General features: G+C 41.2%; 1 protein-coding gene across 1 annotated transcript; it reads right to left on the reverse strand.

Annotated features, from left to right (window-relative positions):
• Positions 1-805: 805 nt before the first annotated feature.
• On the reverse strand, positions 806-26,638 carry tbc1d9 (TBC1 domain family, member 9 (with GRAM domain)). Its single transcript, XM_080462710.1, has 21 exons — positions 25,879-26,638; positions 19,678-19,788; positions 17,822-17,940; positions 16,839-17,067; positions 15,594-15,855; positions 14,816-15,023; positions 13,415-13,621; positions 13,092-13,256; positions 12,637-12,787; positions 10,177-10,391; positions 9,951-10,068; positions 8,615-8,900; positions 8,373-8,502; positions 8,031-8,129; positions 7,796-7,864; positions 6,148-6,388; positions 5,905-5,970; positions 4,950-5,036; positions 3,508-3,576; positions 2,965-3,068; positions 806-2,720 (listed from the first exon to the last, which is right to left on the reverse strand). Exons 1-21 carry the CDS (start codon positions 25,997-25,999, stop codon positions 1,941-1,943), a joined length of 3,837 nt encoding a protein of 1,278 aa, XP_080318836.1. The 5' UTR covers positions 26,000-26,638; the 3' UTR covers positions 806-1,940.
• Positions 26,639-27,188: the final 550 nt, after the last annotated feature.

Raw genomic sequence — 27,188 nt, forward strand, 5'->3', positions numbered from 1 at the left:
TAGAGTGTGACTGTAATTAAAATTCTTTACTATTTGTATTAGTGTGGACCACACGCCTTTTCATGCAGAGCTTGCTTGTTCTTCCAGTGCGATTTTCTTGAGGTAGGCTACTCCAATTTTGTTCTACAGAACAAAAAATGTGCATTCACATTGGTGGCTTTAAAAGCAAAAATTTTTGTAGCCTGCCTTCACCTTCGGTTGGCTGGAATTGACAACAAGGCCTCGTCACTCAAACCAGATCAGAAGTGGATTTGTTTCTCTCTCTCTTTCCCAAGTCTATATGTATATTTCCATTGAATTCAGAGTTTGTAGGTAAGTTTAGTGAAGCAAAGTGAAACAAATGGCCTGCAGGCCAAAACCGTCCATCCATAGGGAAACACTCTACCCAGATTTTAACCTTCATTTTAAAGTAACTGCTGATATATTGTGGAAAAGTCTCATATTTCTATTAAAAACAAAGTTGTTCAGGCCCTGTAAGAACATATTTGAATAAATAAATCCCTTTTAAAAGAATATATTTGTACTTCTTGGCACTAAAATAAAGGGACACACTTCAAGTTGTTTTTTTTTAAGGTTATTATTGTCATTTACTGGTCTAGCACATTATTGATCAAGCTGAGTTGGACGTTGTTCCTGAAGTAAAGTTTCACGCTCATGTTGTAACATGAAATTTAGCAAATATTCATAAAATGATTTCCATACTTATATACATAAGTACCTGGTGCGAAAGATAGTTGGTGTTCAATGACCTTCCAGCAGGTGGCAGTAATGCTCACAGTTTAAAAGCAGACGTTGTATTATTCAGTGTTGAATCAGTCATACTGTAATTTTATTTGAATGGAGTGATACACAATGCATCAGCATCCAGAGTTACAACCAGATGACTTTAACATAATAATTCCACATTAAAAACAAAACAAGAAGAAAACATATCTTTAAAAAAAAAAAAAGGCAATGCAAAAATGCACAGAGCAAAAAAGTAAAAATGTAATAAAAAATGTCTACAGTGCAAACAACAGTGTGGCAAAAGGCAAGCAAATACAGTATCGTGGAATCACATTGTCTTGTAAACATAAAAAAAGTGCAGATTCCTTGACAGCGTTATAGTGTAATCATCATTTCTTTTTACATAGTTCCTGATCCATCTGTTGAATGTTTTGAGGTTTCTTCTCATTTGAGAACATTGTAGTTGCACCATGTTTAACTGGATATGTTATTTGCTATAGTTGAATATGACATTAGAGAATGATGTGAGGTGACTATAGGATTAGGATAGAACAGTATTTTTGGATGTGAATATCCAGGGGTCGCAGGGACTGAAAACAGTATAATTGTCCAAAGTGACACACTGCAAAAATAAAAATAAAAGTTTGATGACACCAGAGGAAAATCAAATGACATAATTTTCATAGCTTTGCATTTTTCCATATTTCCATCCAATGGGAAATATTTTAAAATAGTCTCGATTAGCAGCAAAATCAACTGTAAAGTAAGGAAGCAACAGTTTGGCCAGATATAATGTCAGATCCTCACACTGTATGTACAGCAGCAGTAGAAGATCAATATCCCAAGTTGGAACGTGTACAGTATCTGTGGACTTTTACGTCTACGTAGCCTAAGAGTACCAGAGATTACAGTATTAACACCTATGCATAATGTCTTATAAAGTACAGCTACTACGTAACACACTGATTTCATCGGCGCAAACAGTAATCTATTGTTCTCCTCCCTCTGAGCTGGACAGAACCTACTGATTGTTAAGATAAAAGTCTTTCATTTCTGGTAAAATACATTGCTGGGAGCAGTCTTGGTCACAGTCATTCAACGATCATACACACTTATTTTACATGTACCTCATTCTTTACAAAAAAAAACAAACCCAAAAAACATCACTGACTGATAATCGAGTTTGTTTCCTTTTAGATCTGCAAAAGTCAATCTCACCCTGACAAGGAGATCTCATAGTCACTTGTTGACAGCAGGGGGCGCCCCGCTTTACGCACGTTCTTGGCGTTGGTTATGCGAGCCGCCACTTCTACGGGCTTCTCAAAGTAAAGCACCAGGGCCTGCTCGGTGAGGACAGAGGCCAGGAACTGCTCGAACGTGATGGCCCAGTCTTTGTCGATGCTCGTGCTGTGAGGCAGCCCCCGGTCGTTGGGCCCGCCGCCGTGAGGTCGGCCGCTTCTCTCGCCATTGGAGCCGCTGTCGCTGCGCACCAGCACCGTGTCGTCTGCGATGTCCTCACACTGCAGCTTCTCATCCATCTCGTGGGAGCCCGCACTGAGCACCGAGTAAGACGACATGGACGTGTCGTCTTTGGTCTCGTCGTCCGAGATGAGCATCGCCGACGAAGTGCCTGTGTCCTTAGGAGACGAGTCCTCCAGTTTGATGTCTTGCATTGGCGGCAGCTGCTCGCTTCCTTCGTCCGCCTTACCCTCCCCGCACACTCTGGAGTCGTTTTCAAGACCCGCTGGGCTGAAAACGTCTCCCAGATCCTCAACCTCTCTGGTTGGTTTGGGATCCTCTCCCGTACACATGCTCGTCTCTGACGGGTCCTCCAGGATGTACTCCTTTCTGTCGGAGGAGGAGAAGAGCTTCCCCACTTCCCCCATCTCCAGCAGCAGGCTGGTGACCGTCGCTGTGCCGTGATAGAGTTCTTGTTCTGCAACATCCTCACTGAACATGCTGTAGAGGGTCTTGCAGAGCTCGATGAATTGGCTCTGAATGAGAAAACGTAGAAATTGGATCATTGTCACTCTGAATACACATCTGTGAAGCAGATTGAAGGAAAGACACTCCCTTTATATAGCACAACTTCCCCACTGCAGTACTCCCAGTGTGGTTTCCACTTTTATCGTTCGTCCACTCAGACTCACACACTCCAGTGAGGACAGCTGGGGACGCGATCGAACCAGTAAAGCGACCTGCTTTACCAACTGAGCCACAAACACTCAAATGTATTACCTGATTCAGCTTTGGGAGGTCCTTTGTGTTTTCTCGTTTTGGTTTAGAATCCTGGTTCCACAGTTTCAGGTAATGGCCGTAGTCAGAAGTGTTCAGCTTTTTCACTGAAAATATAAAACAATAAAAAGTCATGAGTTGAGTTTTGTCGGTCCTCTTGACTATTACAAAGAAAATTATACAAATGTTAGGACCTTTTAATCATTCTTAGAGTAGTGCTGTGAAACTATATTCTTAATTATAATACAATCGAAAAGAACGCTACAATATAAACATGTTTTGGGCATCCTTGTGGAATGAAGAATACTGCATTAACTGCACAATCACTATCACCTTCAAGTCAGTAACGTCACAACATTTTAAAGCAAACAATCTTGATTCCCAATGCTTCGTTTTATAATTGGAAAAATAACCACATTTCATGTTGTACTGATGTACATCATATATTCATCATGTATACATGTACACATAATACATGTTGTACATTCAGACTTCTTTTTTTTTATTTTTTTGACATTTTGTAATACATATGAGTGTGTTGTGTACCTTTTTCAGTTTTGAATGTAACTCTGACAAAACCATCATCCTTCTCATTTCTGCACTTTGAGTCGTGGCCTGCGGAGAGATGAAGGCGGTCGAGGCCAGTCATTCTTTGAAATTTCAAACAATTTTATATAAGATACTTTACAGCTACACATATTCAGTGTGGATTGTAATAGCATTAGATCACGGAGGAGCAACTTCCATCATTGTGAGAGCCACAAAAGTGTCATCCTCATGATGGGGGAAAACTGTGGCCGAGCACCTCAACCACAAGGTTTCATGAAGCTATGGCACATTGATTAATAAAAAGTTTGAGGACGTGAGCCGCATGAGACCCGCAGACCACCAGTTGCCATGTCAGCAGAGTGCACTACTCTGGATATAAACAATGGTATCCACTCACTTCTCTACGTCCAGGATGGTTGACCATTTACTAATACAACGTACCATTAGGGCTTCCAAATGAATGCACTGAAAAGTTACCACCAGGTTTTAACACTATCTTCAGATCCACACATTTCACTTTGTGCTGCATATTCATCACCAGGATGACACAAATAACTTAACCTAAATTGTTCACGTGCATGTGCTGTGATCGATGTAGGTTTAGTGCAAATCAAGCCACAACCACAAAAACTCTAAAGACTTCATTGCCACAACATAGTAACATTTCTGCCCCCATGTGTCAGAAATAACTACAAAACAAAGGACAACACATTAGACCCCATGTGATAAAAAGAAAAAAGACAATCAGGAGGACCAAAGCTCCATGTAAAACAACCACTCACTCAAACACACTGCAGCTGTGTAGCGTGGGATTGAAAGAAGAAAAGTGACACAATGACATCGAGGCGTCAAAATATTATCAACCCGTAAATAGTGAGCATGATTAATGCAGCGAACCTCTCTTCATTTTAAACCTTCAAACATTAATATTGCATTTATTTTAATGCGATAAAATATCTTCAGACAGCATCGCCTCGAATTACTGCTGAGAATGTCATGAATAAAAATGATGTAAACAACATCTGACCCAAACAATATCCCATAAGTGGTGTGTGTGTGTGTGTGTGTGTGTGTGTGTGTGTGTGTGTGTGTGTGTGTGTGTGTGTGTGTGTGTGTGTGTGTGTGTGTGTGTGTGTGTGTGTTTTATTAGTGAAGATTAACTCATATGTTCATTCATTTCTCGGTTTGTAAGTTTAGTAACTTACACAATGTACTTTATCTTTGCCAGAAATGGGACCATTTTTTATGCGTCTGGTTTTGAATATCAGAGAAATATATTTTACATTGTTGTATAAAAACTGAATATATATTAAAAAAAAAAACTATACTGTGTAAAATGTTGATATCTATTTATGTTTAACTGTGAATACTGCACCAGCACTTAGATGCAATTTCTAGAAAGTAGTAATATGATCCCACCAGAGAGAAATGAATCTCACCAATAGATGTTTCTGGAGTGATGTCTTCGAAGAAGTACTGAGTGGCTTCAAAGGCAGAGTCCGGCTCCTCCTGCTCATGTGTGATTTCTAGAAACAAAAGATAAAGTCAGTATCTTTATCATTGTTTAACCACTTCTTGACCTTTCAGTCCCTTATCATTGGGTCAAGCTTTATCTGTCCCTTGTTCCTTTTCATTTTATTGGTGGTGAATTAGTGACTGCGGTCCTCCACTCACACCTCACACGTGTTCCCCTTTGACCCCGAGTATTGCTGGAATATACAGTATATTTGAGTACCCAGTGCAAGTTTACATAAATGGTTACCGCTGTGCAAAAAAAGAGCAACTGAAAAAACATTTTTCATCATTTTCTTATCTTCCCCGAGCAGGTATCGTTCATGTCCCCCCCATAACAGTTTCATCTTGTTCATATTTTCACACACAATTCTCACTTTAGCATTAAAAAAAGACACTTGTTGTCCTGAGATAAAATTCTGAGGCGATGATGACACTAAGATGTAAAATCTAGCTTTACCAAGCATTTGATCTTCATATGTATTCGATGTACCAATTCAATTTAATGAAATCTATTTTTAATATTTTTGTCATTGGACTAAAAACCCTTGTGTAATAACACAGTCAGGAGTTATTCTTTGAAAATAGGCTAAATCAACTACAAAAATTATCCAAAAAGTCAGTCTGAATTTTGCATAAAATTGAAATTTTCATAAATAAAATGCAGTTAATATATTATTTTTGTTTTAGTCATCAAAGGGAGGCTCATGAAGGAATTGTAGAGCCATTAAATTCCCCTATGAAATGTAATTCAAGGCACAGGGCAGAAAAATCTCTTCCCTCCCTTTTTTCAATACAGCTAATAAGCCAATGAAATTATGGGTTTTTAGCTCCCCGAAGAGAAGTGTCTGCGATCACTAAACTGCGTCTACACTCGCTCACCAGGTAAAACGTGCATCTTGTAAAGCAGCTTCAGCTTCTCGGTGAGATCCCCGTGACACAGAACACCTACAACACAAAAACAATGCCTGTAAGCAATCACCCAAACGTAATACATCATTTCAAACTGGAGTCAGGACTGCGTACAAACATCCATTTGTCAACCGAGCAGTGACAGTTATGTCACAAGCCAGTACTTTCACAGAATATTCACAAGGGCACACACTCCTTACGCTCTATCCTTACCTAGCCCGTTGATGAACTCCCGGAAGTTGATGAGAGCATCACCGTTGTAATCGAGGAGACGGAAGAATCGCAGGGCGAGCGGGTCTGAGTGGGCGCCGTTGGCCCAGGGGAACAGCAGGTTGAACAGGCCTTTAAACTGCTCCACGTCGATGCGGTACTGCTCCAGGTACGGCAGGCTGGGGTCGTGGCGCTCGGTGGGGTTGCTGCTGCCGCCCCAGTAACAGCTGGTCAGGTGCTCCGCCTGGAAAAAAAGGACGAGGAGCATGTATTCCGTGAAAATCACCCAAATTTAAAAGTCAAACCTCAACCATCCATTTTCTATAGCCGTTTTAAGGCCACAGCGCCCTCGAGTCGTGCCCAGCTGACCCTGGGAGCCAGCAGATTGCAGGCAGATCTGGATAGTCTGCCAGTAACCGCGTGAACACAGAGAGACAGACGGTAACACACATACAAATTAATGCCTCCGGGCAATTTAGAGTCACCGATTACCTTGAAACACATGTTTCTGGACTGAGCTAAAGAAAAGCACCTTGAGAAATCCCACACACAGCATGTACAACTGCCCAGAGAAAGGCCACATATCTGCACTCGTATGTTATCTCAATGACGCGAGAGTGCAAACCACAACACATGCTGTCTATGCATATTCTCATTTGTCCAGGTAGGAAGCAACTCAATGCAAAGTGATTCAGGTCAACTGGACTTGGTGGTTATATGTGCTGGAGGACTTGCCAGTCTAGTCCAGTGAACAGCAGGAGCTGGTGAAGTCGTTTGGATATAGCGCCAAACGTCTTCCAAGACACATGACCTGATTCAATTTGCATTGAGACACAACGCTACTGCGTGGCGTTTTGAATTTCATGTCAGAGTAAATATATACTACATTTAATTCAACGGAACTGTACACAAAGACACGGTTGTGTAATAGATCATTGCCCTTATTGAAGTGAAGCTCACAAACAGCACACTTTGTTTGCTCCGCACAGTTCCGGAGGCCGTAAATCACCAAACTCTATAGACATACACTATAAGGTTGCGTTGATGATTAGCAAATTTCCCAGAAAAAAGTCATGCATGTACCAGGAGAACAAGCTCACTGCACAGAAAGAGACCCCCGAACTGTGTGCTGGCCACAACGCCACCGTGTGGCCCTGAAATGAACTGCTGAGCTGCTTTTTGCTGGATTTGAATTGAAAGGTGAAAATACAAGAAATTATATAAGCGCTAAAATGATTTACCAAATTTCTTGGTTCTCAGTTGATTTTTCTCTTGATCTGTAACTACACAATTGCATCAATGTTACTGGACAGCAATTCTTGCTACTTTGAAGCATTTTTATTGGAAATACTCAAATATATCAAATAAAATATACTTTATTGAGTTTTAATATGTGTGTGTAGCAAAGTTCTGACTGTTATGCATTTGTTGTATGTATTTTAATGTGTTCACTGATCTTTGACATGTTTCTTAGCACATAATTTCACACAGTTTTAATGAAGACAGCTGAGAAAGAGGCAAACGAATCTTTTGCATTTCTTTCTACAAGCATTTTGCACAAAGATATTTGAAGCCACCAGAAAACAGAAAAAGCAACAACAATAAGACTCATTTGCAATCCTAAACATTCTTTGTAAGGTTTAAAACTCACCTTGAAGAGCAAGAAGAGCTCCTCCAGCTCGTCAATACTGAAGGCAGTCTCTGAGACAATAGTTCTGACCTGAAACATAAAATATCATTAAATAAAGACAATGGGAGTGTATGCACGTTGCTCATCTACTGTGCTGTCATTTGCACATATAATCAAGGATGGGTAATCTTTAAAAGTGACTATGTAACATTGGCTGAATATTTATACAGGTCAGATTAATTGACGGTGTTCTCACCACATTGCGTTTAGTTGTATCTTCAATGGTTTGGATGACCCTCAGTCTCTGTTTGAATCGCATTTGTTCGATCACATCTGCTCGGATGGAGCCAAATTTCTGTACCAAAAGAATAAAAAGGCGCAACAGAGAAAAAGTAGGTCAACCCAGCTGTGAAATGACTTTGTTATTACTGCGGAAGCGAGGACGATAGCTGGAGATGACCGCATTAAAGTAAGGAGACAGCGAGGCTCCTCTTTCATCTTAAAAGTACAACAAAAGGACGATACACTGACTGTGGAAACAAACATGATCGTACGTGAAATTCTGATTTACTGGCCTGTTACATTTCAAGGTCAATACCTCATAAGAGCTGCGGACGAGTTTGAAGATGTCGACCTCTGGATGTGGTTCCCCATTATCAGTTAGTAAAGAGTGCAGGTGGGGGATGGGGGGGAGGGTGCTGTCCTTATTGGTCACACTATCCAAGTACCTGCAAAAAAATGGCAGCGTATCAAAAATAACAAAAACATCCATCAAGAAAGAGAAGACATTCATAATATTAGGACAAAGACACAGCACTCCACTAAGAATCGCCTCCTTACCTCCCCAGCACAGTCATGGCCTCGCCGTCATCCTTACAGCTCAGCAGCTGGTGGATGTTGGCGTGCAGGACGGAGAGCGCCAGCTGAAAGATGACCTTGATGCCATCGTAGAAGAAACAGTCCACCACCACCACAGCGCTCTCGAACGGCATCACGGACAGGAAGAGGGTGAGGAACCAGGAGAGTGAAATGGTGGAGATGACCCCGAGGTCCTGCATGCAGTCGTACAGCTGGGGGACGTATTCACGAGCCAGCTCCTCAAACACACCCTGGTCAACCAGAGCGCCTGGGAACACAGGGGTACAGGAGGACCGTGTGAAACACATTGAGGGGGGAAAAACCCCATCGAACACAAGTAGAGACATGAGTGGAAATGAACAGAAAGCTTTTGGAAGATGTTGTTTCTGAGGGTTGCAGGAAACTTTACACATATAATTGTTTAGTTTTTATTGTAACTGTGAACAATGAATAAATCATTTCATTAATTCAAAATATATGAGCTAAATTACATTGAAGAACCTTTTTTGGGGGGAAAATTGAGTTGGATATGACATATGGAATGATTGCGAAATATTCCTCATTCTAACATGAAATGAAATGAAATGTTAATTGAATTTAATTATAAGAATTTAAGTCAGTATTTTGAGCTTATAATTGATAGGTTGCTTGTTTGCTTCCCTTTTCTATAGGGTCACCGCTGTGGGTGAACGCTCAGAAAGGTCATACACCTGCTCGGGTCCCGTTATGGAGGACATTCAGCATAATATTTGTGCCAAGTCAAAATCTGTGGATCACATGATTTGTAGTCCAGGAACCAATCAGGTGAGATGCAAACTCCTTTTAGTAAAAACATCAAGTCTTAATAACAGTAATTAATTAGTTATAACAAAGCAAACGGGGCTAAATTTGCTCCTAAATTCTGTGAGCGGTAAAGATTTCTAGCTTTGTTTGTTGTATAGTCGCCTCCTTCACACGGAAGATTTATATAATAAGATGGAACCGTGATGAAGTGAAGCGTTGTTGTGGTTGATTTATTTGAAAAGTCATGAAAAGTGTTGGACATTTTTCTTATTCCAAGTGAATTTGTGTAAAGTCAGCTTCACTGTAACACCATGTGGCACACTTCCACTGATCCACAGGCAGTAAACTTGATGTAATATTTCAAAGCTACAAATTTGTTGTTTTGTATACGTCATTAACACGGTTTCAATTCTTACAGTTTCAAATAATATCGTTTCTTAAGTGATTTATTATCACTTTTTTTTCTCCAATTAGGGAGGGGTTCACACCTCCTGGTCTTTTATACGATTTCTGCCTAATGACTACACCTACTGACCTACGACCCTCGTATTGTAGTAATCAGGCAGCATCCTCTCACAGAGCGCCACCAGCAGCCAGAATGCCTCCTCTTCTTTGGCATACAGCAGCAACACTGACGTCACAATATTCATGGCCTGTGGAGTCGGAGCAGAACAGTCAAGTGTTGTCACAGGTGGTCATGATTATAACAGCTGATGTATTTAGAAAAAAAAAAGAAGAAAAAAAAAAAAAAGCATAATGACCTGGCAGTATCCAATGTTGGGATTTCTGAATGCATATGCAGTGAGGACCCTGCGGAGGGCAGCGATCCCCATCTCGTTCTGAAAGGCCGGGTGCTCAGGCAGAGAGCGGTGCAGGTCCCGCTCGATCTCCTCTGTTGCCAGATTGTATTTTCCCATCGATTTTTCTACCAGGTCTTCGTAATATCCGGGGTGAGTGGCCATCTCGTTGATTGCTCCTGGAAACACACCAGATTTAAAGGTCGAAAGCAGGTTTAATGTAGAATATCGTCCAGAGACAGGAAAAGCTGTGGCAGCAGGGGTGGATCACAAGCAAAGGTGAAAATTTCGGACTTGAGATTTTAACGAATCCCAGAAGAATAAATAAAACATTCCTGCAGCTTAAGTTTAAGATCCAAGGTTGGAAAAATAAAAAAAATAAAAAACAGAGCCACACAAGCAATATGAAGATCTCTTATATAAGTGGGACTGACAGGAACTAAAATTAAACAGCGATAAATTCAATATTCCATCAGATTATATAACTGTCGCATCTAAATTAAGACTTTGTGCCGTTGCATCTGTGAGTGTTGATAAACAATTTTCTTTTCGAGCGATCTCACAGAGACGTCACCAAATGCTCCGGGACATGATTCTTGTTCTGTGTCTTGAACTTATGAACTTAGTTGCTGTTCAGGGTGAGAAAATACAGAAAGAATTATTTCTGCAAATGTCTGTTGTTGCTGTTTTAGACAGACAATATAATTGCAAAGTTAAATCTTTGCAGTCTGACTGTCACCCAGAACTGGTTTCATAGTATGATAAACTAAACATCCTGTCGCTAACAATGAAAATAATCAAATTTACTTCGTCATACTCTATTTTCTTTTCATTGTGTAGCGTATTTTGTAATTTTATACACGAGTGTACACATATGTAAGCATCTGTCTAGCAGCCATGTGATGACACTGACGTCTGCTGAATTTAGCACTTAATCATAACCACAAGTTCTCCAAGACTTGGTGTGCTGTGAAACTATATAAAATATGAATAGATAATGGCAAAAAAAACAAAAAACAACCTTCAGTAAAAGCAAGACTGTCGCTTGCTATTCACAGAGCTTGGGTGCTTGTTTGTTGTAGACGAACCAAATCTTCAGAGATAAAAGATTTAATCATTATTGTCTTTACATTACAATTCTATGAAAAGTTGTTTGGCAGTTCTCTGTGGCTCGGTTGGTGGAGTGTTCGTCTCTCATTTGGAAAAGTGCAAGTTTGAACAAGAACATTTACAAATTATAATATTCAGAATATACTATTTAAATTTCATCAATTACATTTTAAATGCAAAATATAGTGTGGCAATATTTAAGTTAATAGTATTCTCTATTACAATATATACCTTTTATTATGTTTATTAAGTATTAATATATTTTAGACCATTATATACACATTATATATTATTGCTGTCCAAGGTAAGGTCCTAAACTAATAACTCAAACAGGTTTTAACAGCTTTAGTTGTAAGATAAAACAAACCCTTGGTCACTTTTTTGTTTGAATTCCGAAGGATCAATGTTTTCTTAGAAGGACACGAATGTAAAGAAAACTCCTTTCAGCCGGACATGCTACAACAAGCAAAATGAGTCATAAGTAGGTCAGTAGAGACAGAGGGAGGAGCCTCTCAGGTAAAGACACCAGGACAAACAGCTGCCGATGTGTTACACACAGCGGCTCTTGTAAACGGGAATTTCTGGAGCGTGTGCATTCCTGAATCTGAAGTATGTCGTAACAGCAACAAACCTTAATAGTGTCAGTCGGTGACTGAAGTTTCCATTTGACCTGATATTTACTGTGCCAGGTTTTTAATGACGTTTACATGAACTATGCAGCAAAGTCAACGCAACTGTGTAGGGGTGAAGTTTCTTTTAAACTTAACATGTATTTTTAAACCACGTTTTCTCTGCATGTCAATGCAAGTTGTTACGTTTTTAGCAAGACCATCCATACACTCCGACCTCACTACGCTCTGTGAAGGAGTAGTACTAAATGCTTGTCCAATTTATTGATAGGGATTCATCCTGTAATCAATTCTATTTTCCATCCACACACGTTTTATATTTATATCCACTTTGTTCTGGGATTGCGCAGGCATAGGAAGAACATGCAAACTATACACAGAAAGGCCCGATCAGCCAGCAGCTTCGCACCAGGTACTTCGTGTTGTGAGATGACAGCCTTAAACACCTCGAGGCTCGTCGTAAAAAAACCTCTCTAATCAATCTAATTTAGTCATATAACTTATTGGTTTCTTTGCAAGACGCTAAGAATGGAGCTCCGCTTCTGTCAGCAAGTTAATTACACCTGCATAAAATATGCATCATGGGACATTAATCTAAGAAAAGGCTATGCAGTGTGTGGTCCAAGGTATGAAACATGATTTAGTAGTTTGCCTTGTGCGAGTGCATCCGTAACGGTTTCCTCACCGGAGAAAAGCAGCCACAGCTCTCCCCTCATGTTCTCAGGAATCCCCTTGAGAACGAGCTCCTTCGTCTTCTCCGTGCGATACATGCACACCCCCTGTCCGTACTCCGTAAAGTGGTTCTTCCACGCCTGCTCCTTCAGAAACTCCTTCGCCTGACAACACAGAGGAAACAATTACATGGACGAAAATCACATGCAGCTCACAGCAAATCCTCCATGCAGTTTTAATTTGGATGCAGTGGAATAGCGTGAAAATGCCAATTTTGGAGGGAGAGGGGAAAAACAAAAAACAAAAGCATGACGTGACCGTTTAGGATCCAACATTACAAAAATAAAAAGCATAAATGAGGACGGGATGGATCAGAGCGCAAGAGCGCATTACTCTGTGCAATCGCATGCTAGAGGAAATAAAATCTTTTGTGTGTGTGTGTGTTTGACAAGATGTAATTTAATTCACCAGTTTGGGATTAAACTCCTCAGGTGTACGGTGGCGATACATGGTCATGAGCGCTTGTGTGGCTGTGGGTACGCTGCTGTCATTCAGGTTGAACGTGCGCTCGCTTTCTGAACCCAAACTGTGCTGTGGACTGCTGGAGAGCAGGGATCCATGCTGGGAGCAAACCTGGGGACACAGTCAGGCCCTTTATAGACACACTTTAAATAGGCAACGCCCTAGATTCATATGCAGTCATTGCAAATAAACAAACATGATAAAGTAATGAATGTTGGAGGAGGAAGCTCTTCTGATGAAATGTATTGGACACTTCAAATAGTTCTTACTTCATCGTCGGAGCTGTTGACGCTGCTGTTGAGTTCCCGCTCCAGGTAGATCTTAGAGGTGGTTTGCTGCAGAAAGTCTGATATCCTCTGCACCAGGAAGTCTCGGTCTTTCAGGTTAGCAAATAGAAATGTCATGCGGTTTTTGGTGCTGATGGAGAGCGGACTGGGCAGCACATTGGAGCTGTCTGCCTTCTCCACGATTGTCACCTGTAGGTTATCAGGACATTGACAGTCTGAGAGCAACGCGTGAGAAACGTCTGGAACTGAATGGTTTCATTTGAAATACAGAAAGTAAAAATTTGATTCAATTGTGGTGATAACAAACCTGAACGTTTTTTTTTTTAAACAAAAATAAAAAATGTACAAACAGATTTTTGGCCAAATGCAGGTAAAGCAACCAGCTAGTAAAGTCAAATATCGAAATATAGAAATATGAGTACATTTTTGGTACAGAGTGGTTTTGAACTAATTTCAATCTTGCTACTAGAAGTTGCAGAAAAACAATAATCAACTAACAGATGACAGAACCAACTTAGTGTTTGCTTATTAGTTTTTGCTTAAATAAAAAAAAGGAATAAAATGGCATAAAATGGCATAAAATGGCATAAATTAAAAATTAAAATTAAAATTAAAATTAAAATCGATAACATTAAATAAAGTTTAATAAAATTGTATTAAATTAAAGTCTGATTGCAAAGTTTCAATTTATTACTCGAAGATCAAGATTAAGGTATCTTGATCCTTGTACTAATGTAAGTCTTTTACCAAATACCAATTTCACAAAGTCATCATGGAATAGTGCAAATACCGAATTGGTCCGACTAAGAAATCGTCTTATATTCAGACCCAGGGGCGGACATGGCTGGTTTTCCGCCCTCGGCGAATCCCGCAGCTCGTTAACATGTCACGGAGTGGACTTACGTGATGCACCTGAACGCATCACTCAAAGCTGTCAGCTACGAAGCGGCGTTTTAACTTTTCAACTGCACAGCTTATTTGTTTTCAGAAATACATTTCTCTGAACTCTTTCAGTAATAAAAGAGAAAGTTTGTGTCCGAGCCGCGATGTTGGTCTGGTTTTAACTGCAGGAGCTGACAGCTGTCTGCGCAGGGGGCGGAGTCACAAGACCTTATCTGAGCCAGTGCACGGTGCGCCCCTGTTGAGTTTGCGCCCTTCGCGACTGCCCACTTCGCCCGTAGCAAAATCCGCCACTGTTCAGACCAACACGGCACCATGGGTGTATAAATAGTAGCCAAACAAAACAGAACATGACTGTGATGGATGTGATGACTATGATTCAGCGTGTCAGCTGCATTTTGTGCAATGTGTCATCTCTCGACAGAACAGATGGGCAGTGACAGCTTCCATTGAATTTCATTTGCAAAATCTCCTGCAGCTCACCTCACGTAGGGGGATGATGAGGCTACACAGCGTCTCCTCCTTGCTGGTGAAGCAGATGTAGTTGGTGGAGACGAACATTTGCCCCAAGATGTGCATCTTGTTAAAAGGAGTCCACAGGGTGCAGTCCGTGTGTCCGTCCAGCTTTTCATCTTTGGGTAGACGGAAGAGTGCTCGGTAACGCTCACTCTTTGCTCGGGCATCCAGGTCTCTGAAAGAGGCAGAAGTCACCATTACGTAACAGACTTTTTCATAATCATGAAGGTATTGTTTAGTTTGAATAGCCTGCCACTGCTTCCTTTTTTTTTTTTGTAACGTTTCTTCGTATCTCTTTTTATATTCTTGTTCTGAATTGATGCTTGTGTTCATTATGTGAACAAACACTGTGGAGCTACAACATTTCACTTGTTATGCACAAGTGCAAACATCATGTGACCTCAGATCTGCACGGTGTCACAGCCAACCAAGACTTGCTTACGTAAATATGCTGAGCAAATAAAATTGGGATACTGGGGCCATTTCAAGAGGCGCTTCAGTTTTACTTCACAGTAGCCTCTTTGTTTTGCCAGAAAAAGCAGTTTTCTTGTAGTTGAGTTGCGCAACCCAAACGTGCTGCACAGTTTCAGACCGCCACAGTTTGTTACACATCGACGGTCACTCTGCATAACCAGCTTTCCTGCCGAACACATTAATGCTCCATCGACCACACGTCGTAAACATGTATGAGCCAGATTCATTATTGATGAGGGGACAAGTGTTCTCGCTCCGCAGCCGCTTGTACCTCTTGAGCGCCGACACCTTCTTGGGCGACTTCTTCTTGAGCTTGGGCAGCGAGCGGTCCTGTTCGAAGCCTTTGTTGTCGAGCAGCTGGCGCATGGCGATGTTAGCCAGCTGCTCCGCCAGCTTGAAGGTCTCGTTGATGTTGAGGAAGACGGAGAAGAGGTGCTCGTTGGAGCGGGTGCTCACTTTGATCCCATCGGGCAGCAGGAGGGTGGCGCTCTTCTCCAGCTGGGTGATATCTGCCCAACGGACCACCAGTTTGGCTGGCGTGTATGTAAGAGATTAAGAGTAGGAGAAAGGAAGGAACAGAGACGGAGATTAAATATATTATTTATCATCTGATTAAAATCAAAAACAAAACCTTGCACTAAGGCAACCCTGTTGAATGGGTTAACAAAAGTGTTGACACTGAGATGAACAGAGAGAAGCTGCAGGCTTGTAAATACAGGCACAAAGAACATTCTTTGAAAAGGCTAAATAAAGTAATGCAGCCTTCAGATATCTGCAAAACAGAGGGCCCTTTGATAAAACAACAACAACAACAACACATGGATGCAGCTTGCGTGATGCACTTAACTATTTATCAAAACATCACGGACATTTAGATTTTCAGGATGACTGCAAAAATAGTAGGCAGCAGAGAAAATCCAAATGCTCTTTTGAATTTGTTTGAATTGTCAATTAAATGTTCTTATACTTTGATAAAGTGTCTTTTTTGCAATCAACTTTTCAGTAAAATCCACTTTTTCAATTGACCAATTTGAAAAAAGATCCACAGATAAAGGGCCTGCAACCTCCAACACTCCAACTCTTCTGCCTCTCAATCGAGGCTCTATTTAGCTTTCACACATGGAAAGACTGTTTTTATTTCAGGAAGTTATGTGGGATTTTATTTTATTTTTATTTTGCTTCCCAATTATTTTATTCCCCATATTATTTTCTTTTGCTATTCAGGTTACAACTAATAGTGTGCTGTACAATATATAATATTTGAATACAGCAATACGTGTATAACATAATGTGATATCATTTGAAACTCATTTCCTGTCACTGCTCCTTTCAGTTGACCTTCGTGTTTAACATGTTGAGAGAAATAAGCAAACAACAGGAAAGCGAAAATACGTCGGTAGTTCCTAATTGTATCATTGTCATTTTAGAAATGTAATATAAAGTGTAGCTGTGGTAAATAGAATAAAACTGTATGTCAGCTATGTGTTCACGAGCTGTGTCAGAGTTCACATCCAACCTTCTTTCCCCAGTAGGTAGGAGTAGAAGCAGAGGTGGTTGATGCTGAGGTAGAGCCATCCCTGTCGAGGCACTTTGCCCTTCCAGTAGCTGCAGGAGTAGTAGTTGACCAGCTTCTCCTCTTCCGGCATCCCAAACAGCTTCCGAAACTTAGCGCTGGCCTCCTTGAACTTGTCGGTGTCGTCGTCCTCCTTCACATCGTGGTTCTTGTTGAACTCTGCAATGATGCCCTGCAGCGAGACGGAAGCACACCGCGATAATGAGGGGAAAAAATTGAGATTATGAAATGAGAAGTTCAATGATTAATCTTTCAAAGCTAAGAACACAAGTTTCCCAATTACTGATCACTTCATACGTCAGACAGGCTTCCTATTTTCTAATCTTTTTCACAAATGGCCATTGATCTTTGTATTTTTATAGCCGTCAAATGAATCTTTTTCTTTTTCTCAGTTGGACTGTCAGCTATACGTTCCCATCTCTCTCTTTTTAGAATGTATTCTGGTTTTCTCACACAGTTTGAAGTAAATTATTTACTCTGAAAAGTATCACTGTATGTGATTGCCCGTCTCTCCTTGTTTGTCTAATAATGGACTGGTATTGATCTGTACACTCTATACTCTCCCTTTACCTACAGTCAAATGGGGTCAGTGCCCGCCTCCATTGAGCACTATGGAAAATCATCTTCGATGTTTTCCTCCATGGGAGCCTTACATCAGTATTTTGTTAAGAATTCGGTCAATAAAAAAAGAAATATTTATACACAGAACATACTGTAGATAAGCATGGCAATCAACTTGTTATATCAAAACTTCAATGGAAGAAATCTAATTTATTCAAGACCTAGTGGTGCAGCTTGGAGATATTGTGTCGACCACATATTAAAGTGTGTACTTGCACACGGGTGTGCGTATGATCTCAAACAAACAGGAGGGGGAAATCTGCAAGGTGAAATCCCCCAAAAAATCAACCCGTGACTGTGTTCACCTGCACTTTTCCTTTCACAAAAGTGGTGATGTCGTTCTCGTTTTCGAAGATGGAGAGCGTCTGAAGCAGGTTGTGTTCCAGCCACTCCCAGTGCTCGGTGATCTCCTTACGAGAGGTTCCTGCAGAGGAGGGAGGAGGGAGGAGGGAGGACAGGGGGGAGTCAGGGCGCTCAGGCAGAGGTAATGGGAGGAGCACAAAGGTGTAATGTTTCACATGCGAAACAGTGGGACTGTACAACAATCAGCTCTACATTATTTATAGTAAACTCTTCAAATGTGCAATGCGGTGTCAGGCTGACACCATGAAATTGACTCGTATAGAAAGACCATTAACATTAATTTAGATTAAAGGCGATATTTTCTTCAAGCAAAAATTGATTAATGGCTGGAAAAAAAAATTGCAATGTGATATTTTGAGCCCTACAGCAGAGCACCACGGTGATCAGAGACCACTTTTAATAATAGAGGAACTGAGCACAGGCTACTGAGGGCAAATACATAAAAGTCAACAGGAGTTATAATTTAATCCATTTCCTGTGTTTCATCCGGAAATTCAAAACTAAAATGTATTTTTTTTTTTGTACCTGCTGCAAATCAAGATCTAAAAACGGACTCTTTTCTTTCTGGCCACGGGAGAAATTGATTGCAATAACATCTGCCACTGTGACCCATTATCCCTCAACACTGCTGCAAACAGTCCTTCAGTGAGTGCACACAGACTGCATTAGCCATGTCTGCCAGGCTGCTCCCCTCTCCAGCTATCTCTGGGAGGAGGAATTAAGAACCGGGAGGCGAGGAGAGGGTGGGAGAAAGGAGCCAAATCCATTTTAAAACCAAGACAGGCTTTTGTAGGCCTCCATTTCAGACAGAGCACAACAATGGGCTCTTGTCCCACTTACACATTTAGGTAGAAAACCCACAAGTTAAATAATGCTCGACTCTCTCTCTTTAAAGTATATTTTGACAAACAAGCAGTGTTTTTGATGGTGTCCTCACTTCAGTCAACTTTAGACTTCAGTAAATCCATAATCCACTTTTTTTTTTAATGCAATCAATGCTGCACAGAAAACATGTAAATACTATAAATTACTACTCTGTCCATCTAGTAAAGATGCATTAGAAGCAACACTCAACATGTAAGAAGTTAAATAAAACTGCTCAGGTTTGCATCCGACATCCGTTCAGCTGTGATGCTTTGCTCGTTTCTGAGTTTCAGAGGAGGCAATTTGCCCGTGTAAGCTTAAAGAAATAGCAACTAATAACGCATTTATTCAGTAACAGAATGAAAAAGTGGAAGCATGAAGGTTTTTCACAATAAAAGCTTATTGTGAAATAGTCTTAAATTCGTGCTGCTTCTAACCAGAGTGTCGCTGCCAATTTACATATCTTACTGCCACAAAAATGTCAACAAAGCATTTCTGTTTCTAAAAATGGAAAAGAGGAAATGGACGTTTGAAGGGACAAGTGTATGCAGCTGACGTTATTGTGAAGACCAGTCGACAACGTGAAACAACATTCTTAATGACAAAGCTCCACTGAGAGATGTTGCACCCCTTCCAGTAACCCCTCCTGTTAAAACCACCGGGGCATGATGTAATGCTTTGCATTCACCAGCTAACATGGGAAAAGGCAGGATGTAGAGTGTTATGTGTGGAGGCCTGGTGGAGGGATTTGCAGCGTTTACAATTACAGAGGGGCATCTAGTTATCCACACCTGTATTATTAAAGCGAACAGCGGCTGATAAGGCACGAATCAACATTATGATGAAATGAAACACTTTTTGCATGATAGTGGCTTCCTTCACTTGGTGTTTAATGGGGGGGGGGGGGGGGGGGGGGGGGGTAAAGTGCACATACCATGAGCAATGATCCAGTAAACTAAAGAGTCAGGAGTCTGGTAGAGGATCCTGTATGGGGCCATCCGAGCACTTGAGTCCAGGACAACATCCAAGGTCCCGACCAGCAAACCTGCAAGAACCCAAAGCAACTTTGATTAAAACTACAATAATCATACATTAAAAAAATGCTGGTGTAATCCCTCAGCTGGAAACTTAAATCAAAACAAATGAGTTTGACATCTAACATAAATAGATAGATACGAGTTCACATGAAATAGGTGCATTAATACATTGACTTCATTCAGTAATGATGAAGCTAATGGAAGAAAACCATGAAGTCTTGTGGTTTGAGCTTTCAGAGTTTGATAAACATCTTGGATCTCAAAGATCTTTGCTGTGCACTGAACACATTAATATACAGCATAATCCTCATGTGTGTGTGTCCCTGGGCTAGATAATTCAGATTATGACTATTTATAGAAAGACTGCCTACGGTATAAACCAAATGACATGATGATTCATCCTACAAAAATAAATTACAACTAATCACCTTAATCCAACAACTCAATTAACAATTTCTCGCTCATTCATTGCTGACCCATTATTATGGCCCACAGCGTTTCACTAGCCTGTTTAACTTGATGCTGGCAAGAGTTTATCCACCTCAGGTGTTGAACTGACTCTTTAGGAGAATTCAATGCTTTTTAATCTCTTTGCAGACGCTCAATGTGTGACAAACTGTCGCCTGTCTTATGTGACTCTGTAATAGCTAAGCAAATAATGTTCAGCACTGTGGAATTAAGGAGTACACTTAAAAAAAAAACAACAACACTAAAACACACTGGTATACATACTGAAGGTGCATGTTTTCAAAATGTCAAGAGAACTCAACTTTGCAAACTTTCATGTATACGCACTCAGCATTTCGTTAACATTAAAGAGTTAAACACGGCTCCTCGCCCCAGTAAAGATGAAAGCATTTAATGTAATGATGAAATGCAGAAAAGGTAAATTGCAAAACCACATTAGAGGCGCAGCAGTAGAGTTTTACTATAGTCATACTGTAAGGAAAAGCCTTAAACTTGCACCTGCAAACAAATTTTATCTCTTGCCCATAAACATCACTGCAGGGAAGATAAATATTACCTGGTAAAGATAATTAAGCAGAAGGTATGTGTCCCCCATCCCCTCCAGCAAATCACACCCTGATTGTATGAAGCATTTAATAATCACTTACTTTGGTTTTTAAACAACACTGCCTTGTTGTGCCTTTGATGGCTCATTGATAAATAGTTGAGTGTATTACAAAGTGAAAAAGCGCTGAGAAACGAGGGCCAATTAGAAAGCTGCAGCGAGCAATAGCACACGCAGTGCAGGTACATTTTGTTGTCAATATTCTCCATGGTCCATTGCAGGTAAACGTACGTTCAACTGTCATGAGAGACAGGCTATTTTTGTTCTGCAGCTTCGGTGCAGCAAACTCAGCATGAGTCACACAGACGGGGAAGACGAGCGGGAGGAGAGAAGAAAGACGAGACGAGACGAAAGAGGCACGATCAACTCTTTTCTTACTTTCAGGGGAAACTGAAGTCTGAGGAAAAAACAACTAAGTGTATCTTTTTGTCTCGTTCTCTAAGTTCATCATGAACTCCTCATAACAGTTTTTAAAAAGCAACTTTTGAAGAAATCTAAGCATCAGTAAATAGTTGAAAGTAAGAATATTAGATTTTCCTGAAACTGACAGTTTATTCTTTATTTGTGGTAATAAATGATGAGACTCAAACTGATCATTAACAACCCATCTATTGTAAAAAAATATATATCATTACAGCTGCTGTGTATCAGAAAACAAACAAATTAAATATTTACAGTTTTTCTCCACCATTTATCCCTTATTCGCTTGTTTGATGGAGAAGTTAAGATGTCAATGACAAAGGTCTTCATTTGGGACTTCCTTCTTAAGTCTTGTTTTGACTTCCTAAACAGACTGAAACGAATGAGATAACACAGCCTGACACTTTGGCTTTGTCATTTGAGACAAACAACTGTTGTGTGAAGGCGACTTCCTCTTTAAGAAAGTGGATATCACAAGGTTGAAAAACAGCGACAGTATAACAGGCAGTCACACGTTGATCTCAGAGAAGCCTTTAATGTGTTGAACTAGTGCTTCCCTTCACATCACAGCCGTCAGTGAAACACCAGTGTGCAGGTATTCACTGTTTCTTCTCGGAGCAAGTGGTAAGAAATACGTGAAAAGCATTGTAGCGGGTCCCGTTGAGATTATATATCTGCGCTGCAGAGGCTAATGAGTTCATCTTCCAAAGTGTGAGCTGTGGTTTAACACAGGAAACTCACAGGTGAGACCACCGACTTCACACGACTGAAGTCGGGTGTTTTCTTTTTCATCTCCGAGTGATTTTGACAAGGAGATTTAGGCACACTGTGCTGGTGTTAAGAGTAAATGTTTAGTTATGTGTGTTTTAATAGTGGAGGTCCCCCCCCCCCCCAGCTTCCCCAAACATCACATGTTTCCGTGGCATTAACTCATCACACTCGAGTCGATGTGACTCGTTCCAGCTCACACCTCTGCCTTTGCAGTGATTTGTCTTTCTTCACGCTGAATGAGTGGGTGCACAAAGTACAAAACAAAGCGAATGCTCCAGCCCCAAAACAAAGCAGCTGTAATGGTACATGTCTCACTTGTTATTTGCTGGATTGGCTGGAAACCCCGAAGTGAGCAACCACCTCCAGAACAGAATAACTGATCATAATGTGATGCTTTTGCGCTTCTCCACAATGAAACACATTAAGAGGTGTCTATTGTTACAGCGACGCTGATCACCTTCTCTGAGACACAGTGACTTTCTCTTGGTGGAAGTACAGGAAAAACAGGCATAGAGACAAAAATACATATTGTCTATTGTTTACGTTTTATTCTGCCAAATATATACTCCTCGACTGCAGAGCGACTGATATGGGGTGTTTACATTGAGCACACAGAGAACCAGTCTGCCTCAGACTCAAGACCGACCGACAGCAGAAAGTAAAAAGTATCATCACATTCAAGCTTTCATAGAATCAGTTTGATATTTTACTGCTTTTCCACCCAACTCTGTTTTACTCTGACTCCAACTATTGTGCAATTTAATTCTAGAAGCTGTGCAACACATGACAATAAAGCCCGATTTGGAGTTTCTTCACAATCTGATGAATAAAGGTTTTGTTGTGAATTTTCCACTTCGCTTACCAAGAGGACGACTCTGCAGTTACGTTTGGAAAACAGCAGATTTCCCATCATAAACTTAGAATGAAGTGCCTCTTCACAGTGATACCGCTAGTGTAAACAGTTTGTGTATCTATTACAATAGTAATAATAATAATGTAATTTTCTCACCAATGGTAAAATGTGCTTCATGAGAATAAAACAACTAATGAAAAGCTAATAATCAGAATATGTAAGATCCCAAAAGAAAGTATTAATTGATAAGGACATCAAACAATCTGGCCAATTAAAGCCTTCATAATGGGTTTATTTGTAGAAATTAAATTAAAGCGTAAAATAATGGTAAGCCATCAGACACTGCAGTCGTTAAATAAAGGCAAAATGTATAGTTATCAGTGTTCACACATCAGATGAAAAAGCATCACATCTTCACAACACCCTTCATAAATCAATGGAATAGTCTTCAAGCTGACGAAGTTGTAAGATAAGATTATGCAGTAAGTCAGTGCGTCATTAAGATTAGGGCTTCATGCAAATATCAGAAAACACATATGAGAAGGTTTACTCCATCTGGCATAGGGTCAAAGAGTTCACACATACTGTACATGCACCCTTTAAGCCAGCAAGCAACTAAACTCAAAACAAGCAATGCATTGTGGGAGGGCAGGACCTTCTGGCTGGGATGCAGGAGTACACCAAGACCCCAAGTGTGGCATCTCGTTTTAGATGTATCTCAACAATCTTTATTGCATAATAATTTGATGGTGCTTTTACATCGATGACTATTTCAATGAGATGCTCTCAGGTTGGATGAAGTCCATACATAGAAGGAAAGCCACGTTTGACTGGTGAGCTTCACGGGTTTCTTTTGATGAACTTCCAAAGTAAGGGTCATACATCCAGAGGAACTCAGAATCACATTCGGCTGTTGTGTTTATACTTCTCCACACCGCCGCTCACAGCCCCACAGCATGCTGCAGTTCTCTGGTGGAGCTGTTTGCCATTTCCCTCTGGACCTCGCTGGCCCTCCGCCAGCTCCGACGGTGGAGCTCCAGCCCCGTTGAGCTCAATATGTTGATTCAAGTCTGGTTCTGTAGTATGTTTCGACCTGGTCCTGCAGCCGATGTCCCCTCTCTCTGGAAGAACAGCTTGAGGGCAGTGCCACTGTCACAGGCAGCCGACTGCCAACTGGCACACAATGCAAGCTCAGCTTTTACATAAAAAATGACATCATCCCCCAGCACCACTTAGCACATGTTGTGTTGCCACAGTAAACCCACCAGAGACGGAGAGGAGGAGGAGGCTGCACATCCAAACATGAGAATATAACGATTTAATATCACTGATCTGACTCCAACAGACTGAGGTATTTGACATATCCATTTATTTTTTTTACAATATTATTATATTACAAGGCATCACAGTTGTTTAACAGTCAGCTCTCTCACATCACAGTGAGAATGTTTTTCGTTACTAGGTACCTCCAGTAGGTTTATTGTCTGTCTATCTGATTGCCTACCCTCCCTTTGCCTACTATAAACTGGGATGGGCTCCAACCCTCTGTGTTTATAAGTTTTATGCATCGGGATTGTTGGATCTTATTTTACCACAGTAGCTTTATGATAAAGGACTTAATAACTGTTATAGTTAAGACGTTTTATTGGCACCTGATTCACAAGACTGACATTTCTAGAAATTCTCCAATAACTGTTTCCCCATTATATTTAGTGGTCCATTGGATTCTTATTTCAGAATTACAGGTATAATAAATAATAAAACAGAGAATAAGATTAAACTTATTGGTTATCTTAATTTCTTTAGCATGTTTAATCCTTTCAAGAGTCCCCACTCAGGGAAAAGCAAGTTGAACTTAACCAAGCTTACATTATTTGGTCACACACAAATATGTTTGGGAACTAATTCAGATCAGGTTTTGTGGTGAAGTGGCAATAATATCTTTTTTTTTTTTCAGGACCACCCACTCTTCATCCAGACTGATCATCGGTGATTTGTCTCCGGACACTGCTGCTGACGCTGCGGCTGAGTGGGCAGCAACACCAACACAAAGTGACAATATTCAGAGAACTGAAACTATGAGCACCGATCAGTCCGTGGTTAAAGCACCATTTTCTGTTCTGTTCTGAATCAAAAACCACCAGGACACCATTAAGTTCTAAACATTCATGCAGTAGTACATTTCTAACTGTCTCTTTTTAGTCTTGTTTAACAGATAAACACATCTCATCTGTCAGACAGGAGGACAAACACACAGTGAGAGATAAAGTTGACAAGATCCAGGTCAAGAATGGGACAGAATATCACAATCCTGCAGGAAAAGAGGGCATCAGACAGGTGGAAGTGTGAACCTTGGTCAGTCATTTCAATAACCTGTCCCCCCTCCTCCTCTCCCTGCTGCTTGACCCATTTTGGATGGAACAGGCTCGCAGGAGGAGGAGGAGGAGAAGGAAAGGGAGGAGGAAAGAAGGAAGAATGGAGAATGATTCAGCATGAGCCAGCAAACACACCAGGTCGCTGCTCGCTGGTCAAACAGACTCAGTTTTGTTGAAGCTCCACAGTATTTAGCAGCTGAAACCACAGTTGCAACTGTTTGATTTCTAATGGTTAAAACCTAATTTTTTTTTCAAGCAAGCTGTTATTCATCCTTCTATAACCGTTCTGAAGAGACTGCATGGCCAGACAATTGATCTGTGCTGCCCTTTGCCCTTTTAACGGCTTTGTTGGGTGTCAAACCATTTGGTCAAAGTTTGTTGAGAGTGTGTGCAAATCATTTGGTCCAGGAAACTGTTAAGAGGCATTCAGGTGAAAGGTGACCTGACAGGTCATATGGTCCCTGCACTGTCTCTCCAAATGTTTTCTGGTGTTTGGCAATGACACAAATCCAAGTAACTTGACTCCATCACAAATCTCCCATTCAGCACGAGCTGAGCACAGTATCGGTGTGTCATTGAACCATGACAGCTAAAAGATGGCACTCACCCGCCAGTCCTCCGCCTCCATCCCCGTGGCCCTTCCGTTTCTGGAGGATGAAATAGGGATTTGCTCTCTCCGTGATCCACAACGCTCCTGCCAGCAGCACATCTTCGGGACTGACCCACATAGTTCCGCTATTTCTAAGGGAACATTGGACACACTGGACGGCTGACGGCGAACGTCAAACTGGGACGATGTGGTTGAAAAAATAAAAGACCTAAATAATTAAAAACACTGATGAGATCCTTCTACGCTTTAAAAAAAAAAAAGAAAAGAAAAGAAAAGGAAAAAAGCTATTATTGACGCTTAAACACGTTGTTATATTAGATGTCCAGGCTATAGGTTGCGGTGCGCGTCCAAGCGGAGCGAAGATTAAAGCCGCCGGGCGCACGGATCGGTTTGGTTCGGCCCGCAAGATGGAAGTCCAAACCCGCTTCTTGAGCGCACACACCTCCTCCACCCGTCACGCAATCAGATACATGAAACGTTGGAGGAGCCGCAGGCTCGGTTTGCAGCCGCACCGCACACTGCTGGATCAGTCTTTGTTGTCCATATGCTCCGCGGCAGGTGCGAGACGTCACCGCGTCGCTGCGGTTGTTGTTCCGCCGAGAGACACGCGCCGTGCAGCCGGTCACAATCAACCGTAAACAGCCGCTCCAGTCCTCCAGCTGTGATCTCTGGTCACGTATTGAAGCGTTTCGGCGACACTTGTCTAGAACAGTATCGCTGCAGTCCTCCTCCTCCTCCTCCTCAGCTGAAGTGCCGCACGCACGCAGAGCAGGAGCGCGTCACGGAGCGCGCGCCGCGTCAGCTGGCAGGAGGTGGAGGCGCGCGACGAAAAACTGATGGAAGATAAAGTGAGATTAAATAAATGTGTTTCCATATTGGTCTGTTCTGCAGCGCTGGGCTGCACACAACTGAAAAGACAGAGCCAGTAAGTGAACAAGTTGATATTATTATGACAGATAGAGACACAAAGTGCTTCAACCATATATTTTGTTTTCTAAAGAAACAATGCAGTCTGCATAGAGACAGCCAGTGGGGGAGAATTAAACAGTCTTGGTGCCTGAAACGCCCCAATCTCCACAGAAACCTCAGAACTCAAGAAGAATGTGGTTTCAGCAGGTCAGACAGGTATTGGGGAGCCCGTCCAACTGTAGGCCCTAAAGTCAAAAACCTTCTTTGGTGCTGGTCAAAGGTCTTGCCACAGCATTTTGCAGTCTGAAGACAGTCAAGACTGCAGAGCCAATTTGTTTAAACAAGTAAAAAGATTGTTACAATGATCCAAATGAGAGCAGATAAAAACAGGGAATTGT

This window comes from Lipophrys pholis (assembly GCF_963383615.2).
Source record: "Lipophrys pholis genome assembly, chromosome: 5".
Classification (NCBI taxonomy): domain Eukaryota; kingdom Metazoa; phylum Chordata; class Actinopteri; order Blenniiformes; family Blenniidae; genus Lipophrys; species Lipophrys pholis.

Bases quoted from the DNA above. Each gene is read 5' to 3' on its own strand.
- tbc1d9 (XM_080462710.1), bottom strand. From the start codon at position 25,999: ATGTGGGTCAGTCCCGAAGATGTGCTGCTGGCAGGAGCGTTGTGGATC. The intron at 19,789-25,878 runs GTGAGTGCCATC...GGGTTCTTGCAG, and splicing joins TGGAGGCGGAGGACTGGCGG to GTTTGCTGGTCGGGACCTTG. The intron at 8,503-8,614 runs GTAAGGAGGCGA...ATTTTTTTGCAG, and splicing joins GCCATGACTGTGCTGGGGAG to GTACTTGGATAGTGTGACCA.